At 28.9% G+C, this 9,334-nt stretch overlaps 1 protein-coding gene across 6 annotated transcripts in view; it reads right to left on the bottom strand.

Moving 5' to 3' along the window:
- Positions 1-241: 241 nt before the first annotated feature.
- The window catches only part of LOC143225271 (phospholipid transfer protein C2CD2L-like), a 68,921-nt gene continuing 59,828 nt past the window's right edge, over positions 242-9,334 (bottom strand). For all 6 annotated transcript variants that reach the window (XM_076454365.1, XM_076454366.1, XM_076454364.1 and 3 more), the window contains 2 exons: positions 7,736-7,817; positions 242-4,576 (listed from right to left, as the gene is read on the bottom strand). In XM_076454365.1, coding sequence (XP_076310480.1) covers positions 4,534-4,576; positions 7,736-7,817 — 125 coding nt within the window. In that variant the 3' untranslated portion in view covers positions 242-4,533. The remainder of the gene's footprint in view (positions 4,577-7,735; positions 7,818-9,334) is intronic.

The raw sequence follows: 9,334 nt of genomic DNA, 5'->3' as shown, positions 1-9,334 counted from the left end.
TAAATAGCAATGTTGCTTTAAATGAACTTGCGGATAAAAATATAAGATATACCTCTAGATTGCCCCCCGCTAGTACAGCGGTATGTCTCCGGATTTACAACGCTAAAATCAGGGGTTCGATTCCCCTCGGTGGGCTGAGCAGATAGCCCTATGTGGCTTTGATATAAGAAAAACACACACAAAAACACATATACCTCTAGATAAGAAAATAATTTTAAATAATAGTTATATAGACCTCCATACATTTGAAATGTATTTTATTTAACATTCAAGCAGCACAAATTACAGATTTAAAATACAACTCTGCCGTTTTTGTTTTAACCAGTAAAACAAATGTATACATACATTAAATCTGGATTACTATAAAGGCCGAACGCACGTAAACAGTGACAAAGCATAGTGAAATACATTACATGAATATGAATATATATGAAGCAATAACAAAATTGAGAAGATATTTCCACAGGTTGTTGCGAACATTTAATGTGATGATGAAGATCGTAGTAAAGAAAAACTAGCTGTCCTTTGATTGATACGCTAATCTTTTGTGTATTGTGTACAAAACAACGAACAGGGACACGCTGTAAAAATACAACTCGCTGATTAGGTGTATTTAAGAATAAGAAGATAAAATATTTCAAAATAAAGGCGGACATATTCATCACACAACAAAAATTACACCGTTATTAATATACAAAAAATTCTATAACGTGGCACGCAACAATAATTGCAAAGGAAATATAAAAATGATTTAACTTATGAAAATATTAAAAACTGATGAAAATAAAGTGAATACATTTTTCCACAAATTGAAAAATAATACCAAAGCTACAAATAGCCAGGAGATGACTAGATCCATTTACAATGTGACACATAGTTTCAAGAAACATTGTATTTCTATGTAGATAACTAGACATATTCAACTACCAAGGTTATTCAGAATTTAAGTCTATTTATTTTAGCAATCAAGAAGCATACGACACCTAGCGATAAGTGTGTGAGGTTTTGACACTGAACGAGGTAGAAAAAAACAAATGATCCACGTCGTCTATCTCAACTAAGCTACTATGTGTGAGACACGGAATCAGTATCAGTCTCCATTTCATCAATAACTGCAGTCTCCTTTTTCATATCGTTAAACGTTAGTGTGTATCGACTGTTTTTACAATGCAACAAAAATTATAAATAATGATAAAAGGTTAGTAATTTCTTATTCTTGCAACGTCCTAACATGATTTTGTTTAACACACAATTTTTAACAGTTTCATTTTTATCAGAAATTGCTAATAAATACAATGAAAAAACTGCCATAACCATTTCTTTTGATATCCATTATGCAGTTTATAAAAGCAGTGAGTTAAGATATCTTTCTTCAGTGACAAAACATGGATATATACTTACCGATACTCCAATTATTGTGAGTTCAGAAACTAAACAAAATTAGACGCAGATAAAAAATCTCAATAAAAACACTTATCATATGAACAACATTATGTTAACACACACATTACCTTCCACCATCACAATCTATACTCGTCTTTCTTATTAGCTTTCACTACAGTTAAAATAATTTAAGTTCAAAGTAACAGCTGCCCTATGTACAGAAACTAAGCAAATACAGTGAAAAAAAATGAACCTGTTCTTTTTTTAATATGTTTGTTAAACGCATATAAAAGATATCTTACTACAAATTTGTCTTTCATAGATACTCCAATTTATCAAAACTTCAAACCGAATCTGTACAGAGATAACCACCATAATGTCAACTTTAATCCAATAAATAGTCTCATATCTGTGCGAACGTCATTTTCCAGATCACAATTTCTTAAACTAACATACATATTTCAGCTGAAACTAACTTAAGGCCAAGGTTTAACAGCTATTTAAAATTGTTTCATACACTTAAAGAAACGGACGGAGCTTTGCAAAAGTTTTTATTACTAACTGTAAATAAAATTAAAACACCTTTTAAATTAAACACAACACAAGGTGATCACAAGGAATATTTCATATTTGAAATGATTATATTTTAAAAAATTACTTATCATAGTTAAACTTTGCTAAAGGCACATTGTGAGTCATAAATTAGATATAATTATAAATGATACAGTAACTTATATTTGCAGTATAATATGGTTTTGAAACACTATTAATATCAAGGTTTCCTAAATAAAACTAAATTTTTATGTGCTCTTTGTGAAATTTTACTCTAATAAATTAAGTACTTTTTAAGATATAATCACTTCAAATGTTTTATTTTCAGGTAATAGTCTTAGGTATATTCATTTCAAATATCTTCCTTAGATTATGATGAGTTCTTTACATCCATCACTTCAAACCTTTCACGAGGTTCAATTCCACAAAACTGAACAAATCTCAAGATAGAACCAAAGTGAAACAACAAATGTACAATAAGTTAATAAAATACATTAACAAGAACGAATTAGAAAGATCTTTGCACATAATATTTTCTCCTCTAAACCATCACCTTAAAACTGATTCTATTTTACATCATAAATTATTGTATCCTTTTACTTAGGTCTTCCTGTATATAACACTCTTCAACTAAGACTTCACATTTTATAACACTGCACAAGAAATATTTAAGAAATTAAAAGGTGTCTATTCCTTATAATAAAACTTTAGTAATAGGTTTAAACACACTCACTACAGTTATCAACTGTCAAATTGTGAGTACATTCTTTCATGCAGAAAAGCTTTCAAGTCATCAATAATGGTTCACAATATCCTTACTGTGACTAATTTCTACAGAAAAGCACAACAATATATAAATAAGTTTGCTCACACTTCACAAAAACACTCAGCTCTTGGGTAACAACATTTGACGTAATAAGTCAATTCTTAGTATTGGTTTGAAGTTACCATTTCATCAAGGATCATTTGGCCAAAATTTTGACCACATAATTATTTTTTCCTTTCAAAAGCTTTAATCATTTCTTTGTATTTCTAAATGAATAATGTCATTTTATTATACTTAAATGCATGATATATTAATGCAAGATATTCAATACATAATTTAAGCTTGGATTGATTCAATAAGTAATCCACATATTATTAGTCACAATTTCTTGATTTTCTTTTTTAAATAACAAACAAGTTCAGCTTAATAAGACTTAAAAGTGAATCTAGCATGAATAAATATTCATAAAGCTTTTATTTTTACATGAGTTAAAGACAGTATGCCTTTCCTTTAGAATTCTTGAATATATTTCCCCAAAAAAAACATTAATCTGGTCATGTTTAAACAAATCCATTCCCAATTTAACATAAATGTCATAAAAGAAATTTATGTAACTAAAAGTTGCCGAAATATCTATACCAAAGTCACTGTATGGATTTTTAAATCATTTTTTTCATGATATTTGCACATTTAGTTCACAAACCACATGGAAATAAGAGTTTGGTCCAATAAAATTAATGAATGTCTTTGTGCACAAGTAAGATCAAAATAGTCAATATTAACTCTTACATATACCATCAAATGCATCAGGTAGGTTTTGTTTTTTCTTGGCAATGTGATCATTACACAGTTGATTACATCATTGCTAACATATTTTAATTAAAAAAAATATTGTAGAAAACTACAGAAACGTAATACGAGAATCCTTTTTTTCATTTTGAAGGTATATTATTTTAAGGTTGCAAAAACACACACTTTGACTATATTTATTCTAAGTATTTATATTAAATTTTCTGAATAGCACTTGGGCTACAGGTACCATTCCAAGCACAAGCTCATTTAAAAGTCATAGTATTATCTACTTACCTAAAACACATTCATATTCAACATACTAGTTTAGTATTTAATTTTAGAGATTAACTGACTACTTCCATTTCAGTTTTTCTCCTAATACATAATATCAAGAAAAATCTAGATAAGGGATAAAACAATACAGCTCAATGCTTCTTTTAAGACAGTAATCCAGTAAGAGTAACCAATGATTTGTATGAAACTTTTAAACTTACACAAGTTATGTATTATTACTTGTAACTAGCATTACTATACAATGCTCACAGTTTAATTCAGGTTTAATCTTAATATAAATTAATTCACTTAAAGAAACAGATTAAAAAAATGGAATCAAACTTAAATACTTAACACTGAGAATAATCTGAATTAAAAACTTACAAACTTGAAAATACACTATTTATTAAAAGCTTACTCAGTACAAAATGTTTCTAGTCTGTTAAAACTAGATATCACTATTTTTAAACTATGTTTGTATTTTTTCAATAGAAAAAATTATATGTGCTTGAACAAAGCTTTCAGTTGTAAAGGCAACATCAAATATCTTTTAAACATAAACTGCAGTTTCAGGCAAGCATTACTAGTTAATATTTCAGAAATGTTTGTATCAAATTTTCTACGTTAATTTAACAAACTAAAGCAATCTAGTCATTAATTCAAAAACTAAGACACTCAAAGAAATTTGGACTTTGAATTTCCAACATAACTATTACATAAAAAGGGAGAGTATGTATTAGCACTACAACTGGTCTGTGGTTCAGTAATCAGCTACTTTTGGACTTCGCCCTACGATCTCGTACATACTCCCTGACAGAAAAAAGAAAACTGTATGAAGAATAGTTTCTTTTATGCAGCTTCTATGAATGCTAATTGTGACAAAAATAATGTATAACGATTTTCTTTTTACTTGTTTCCAGTACTTAACACAAAATTTGACAAGATTCATCTGAGTTGATGAAGGCAGTTATAGTCCCCATCACCAACTCTTGGACTATTCTATTCAAATAGCAAATTTTTTACCATAACTCTTATAATCTACTCTTTTAAAAAGTAGAAAACAATTTTGCAGAACAGTGACACAAACCATGAATCTTCAGCTTCATGGCATGCTATACCAAACCCTTTCCAATAATACAGAAAATAAATATCAACAGTTATCATCACATTTATTCTGAAGCTTTTAATAATTAATAATGTATACATAAAATATGTTATGATAAACTTGGACACAGTGCTGTTGTTTAAGTCTTCAAGTCTCATTCAGTTGAGAATTACTTATTATATTCTAAACTCCATATTTATTTATGTAAAGGTTTCATCACTAATTTGAACAAATGTACATTTAAAATACATTTTTGAATTATGGATCTTTCTGAAATCTGAACTTCATTTTGATTTTTTTTTTTTTTTTTTTTTTACTTGCAGCAGAAAGCTACATTAACTGATGGGAACTGATTTTATCAGTAGGATATTTGTTACATTAAAATAGTACATTTATCATGTACAATAAATCATTTTTCCAAATTCTTTATAAACATTTCAAAGAAAAAATAAAACATATTCATAAAAATAATACATTTTAAATAAGCATATGTAAGGGTCCTCAAATATATATATATAATATTTATGTTTACTTTTTGATAACAATGTCTAAAACCCATTTATACTTTGTATTTTTCAGTACCTTCAAGCCAACCATTAAGTCTTCATGAGTTAATGTACTTTAAATATTAAAATCATGAGAGTAAACTGCTAATGTAAAGTGACATTTCTGTAACCACTGTAATGTATTTTCTAGGAGACAGAATTTTACATGAAAGATGTACTATAAACTTTAAAGTTAATATAGTTATGTATGTATGTATTAAAAGCTTGGAACTCGCTATTTTGTGGATACCATTAATAGAAACATTATACATTTTTTTATTTATATCAACAATATAAATACTACACTTTGTTTATTTATATTTTCAGGAACAACTTATTTTAAGATAGTTGTGTCACAAGCAATTAGTTTTACATAATGAATGAACCTGCACAAAAGTAAAAACATTTAAAAGTTATACAGGAATGATTAGTCTATGAAACTAGTTTCACTCAATGAATGGATCTTCATGATACTAGTTACACAGCAATGAGTGGACCATGAAACTCCTTGCACTTAACAATTAATACAGGAATAGACAGACAATAAAACTTCTTGCATTTACCACTTAACACAGGAAGAAATAGACCATGAAATTAACTGTATTTACCAGATCAATAAATTACTTTCAATGAAAACAACCAACTTTAGATAAATTCTTATTTATTATACATGATTCCTTGGCTTATGCATTTCACAAGGATCTGTGAATATCAAAGGTTCAAAACTGATTTTAAATACCAAATAGCAATAGTACTTATAGGGGACAGGAATTCTATCTGTTAATGGAAGGGCATTTGAACTGAACCACAAGAAATTATTTAAATTTACTAAAGTTGCCACTAACTTAAATTTATGATCCAGTAGTAAGGTGTCTCGTTAATTAAGTTGTGTATATTGAAGTAATGTTTAGTGGTGGGTTTTTGTCAAAATTTACAGTGACACAATTATGTTCTTTCAATCAATCACATATTGTATGATGGAATTCACCTGTGTATTTGGTTGAACACTGTGTACATATCGTTTCTTAGGTGGTGTTCCTTATTGTGTAATGTTTTTATAAGACATTGAACTCAGCAAAGCATGATTTGGATTGACATGGATTGTTGTTAAGGCTAAATTAATTTTAGTTTTTACCAGGCATTTTGTATGATATAAATATCCAAACCAGATCTTCTAAGTACCTGCTGAAGGGCACAATCTGTGGAACAATATTTTGAGGTGATGGTTTCTTTTTTTGCAGTTGTTTGTTAAAATCTTGTATGTCAAATTGTTGAATGGACAACAGTAGATTTTGAAGTTTTGTACAGATTTACATCTTACCATCCATCTGTTAAAGTGTGAATTATGAGTTTAACATATGGTTTGGAACATTCATTAGTAATAAGTTTGCTGTTTTCAGTAATGGCCATGGCATGAAAAAGGGTATAGACTTAGACATTATTGGATCAAAATATCAACTATTAATGAAAATTTCTTGACAGTAAATTTAAAGAATATATTTTAAATCATTTTAAATACCCTTCTATTAACAGATACAATCTTTGGCCCCTGTTTAACATTTAATTTTATGATCTGTGACTAGCATGTTCAACGGTACTTTCAGTATACTTCACTATGCACCATCTCATTATATTGATGTAGTTATATATTTTTTTGATTGCTATTATTTAAAACAAGTTTTGTAACCTGTGAAGTTCATTGACCATGGAAATATATGCAAGACAAAGCATCAGGTATAATAAACAAACATTAATCTGAAGTTGTTTATTGTCTCACTTAAAATGGTTTCATCCTTTTGTCAATACTGAAAGTTTTCAAAAATTATAAAAAGCTCATGAAACATTTTACATTTACCAATTATAAACAAATGAACAGACTGTGAGATAACTTGTATTTACCAATTATAAAGAAATGAAGAGATCATGAATCTTCTTGTTTTTAACAATTTTACAGACATGTATTGACTAAAAAAATATTTATATTGCTAATTATATAACTATATAAGCTAATTATATAAAGGATTTTATAACTGCTTATTCAAATGAATTAATTATACACATACGAATAAACTGTTCATTAAAATGAATTAATCATACAGGTATGAATGAACAACTGTTCATTTAAATTAATTAATCATACAGGTATGAATGAACAACTGTTCATTTAAATTAATTAATTATACAGGTGTGGATGAACAATTGTGTATTCAAATGAATTAGTTGTTCAGGTATAAATAAACTGGTTATTTAAAAATATTTACTATAACTATGAAACTATTTGTACTTGTTCAAGAATACTGGATATTTCACTTTACTTACATATCCATGGTGTTGATGGTTGAATGAGGGCAGTAACTATCCACTCTAACATGGCAACTTTTATGACACACTAGATTGCAATCTGTAACAATAAAATATACATACATCAATCAGGAAGAAATTTTTTTAAAAAAATAGCTTGCAAATAAATACCACAAGAAAATCGAAGCTTACAAATGCATTCAATACATGGAGGTAAAAAAAAAATGTTCATCACTAAGGATGTGTCACATGAGAAATAATTTCTATAATATCTTAACACTGTAGCATAATAGTGTAGGATTTTCATCAGTGTTGTAAATATTATATATCAACTAAAAACTAGAGGAAAAAATGCCATTTTTCATTTCTAGCGATTTTGAGTAATATATAGATATATGAATATATTTTACAAATCTTAAAAAATATTTAATGACTGTGTCTATGTGGCACTTAAAAAAGAAGTTGATTTATGCTGTAATAACAAACGTGCATACTATACACTAACATGCATGCTAAACAAAGTCTTTACAAATAAATTTATTTGGTACAGTTGGAAATGACATAATTCAGCAGAAAATATGTGATAATGCAGAAGAACAGGAGAAAGAGGAGTACAGGAAGATCTAACTTTCTCTTTAAAACCTTTTCTTCTCTAGCTTGTGTGGTTATTATTTTGCTTTTTAAACTTTATATTCCAATACTTGCATATAAGAAATCATCAAAACTCCAAAAAGAAATAATGTAGCGGCTTCCAACATACTGTGGAGATACATGGTTCACCATTATGTCTAATGAGAAAGCCAAGAAATTACATTATAATGCTGTGCAACACTGAAGACCCCTGCACTATCAAAACTAATGGATAAAACAAAACACTAAAGGTTCTGTTATGTCTGGTAAATAAATTAAGACAATAGACTGTTATGTCTAATAAAAAAAGAGCTAACTAGTATGACACCAGCTGATATATGGGACTGCTGTATCTTGGTTAAAACAGGATGGCCATTAATGTTATACACTACCAGGACCACTCCATCAACTGAAATATAGAGTTGTTACACCCACCTAAATAAGAGGGCCACCAGTGCTACATTACACATTACTGGACTGACTGAAATAGAGGGTGGTTGTTTATGGTTAAAAGGTAGTGTCACTAGTGTTATACATAAAGACTACAAAAAACTTTTGTTTATTGTAATGATCAGTGAACCAAGTCAAACTCACAATAACTATGACTTTATAGTGGTAGATCTTTGACATTATAAAGACAAATAGACTTGTAGATTTTTAGAGCCCAGCATTTTAAATGAAACAATATGTTTAGTCCTGTTTCAGATTGTTTGTTTTTCAATTTCATGCCAAGCTACACAAGGGCTCTCTGCACTAGCTGTCCCTAATTTAGCAGTGTAAGACTACAGGGAGGGCACCTAGTCATGACCTCCTCCCCTGCCAGCTCTTGGTCTACTCTTTTACCAATAAATAATGGGATTGACCATTATATTATAATGCCCCCATGGCTGAAAAAGCGAGCATGTTTGTTGTGATGGGGAATTGAACTCACAATCTTCAGTCAAGCGCCCGGGCCAGATTCAGAGAGACCACTAGCCATATTACTAT

This window comes from Tachypleus tridentatus, chromosome 9, assembly GCF_004210375.1.
Source record: "Tachypleus tridentatus isolate NWPU-2018 chromosome 9, ASM421037v1, whole genome shotgun sequence".
Taxonomy (NCBI): domain Eukaryota; kingdom Metazoa; phylum Arthropoda; class Merostomata; order Xiphosura; family Limulidae; genus Tachypleus; species Tachypleus tridentatus.
This window is presented reverse-complemented; position numbering and strand designations above follow the sequence as displayed.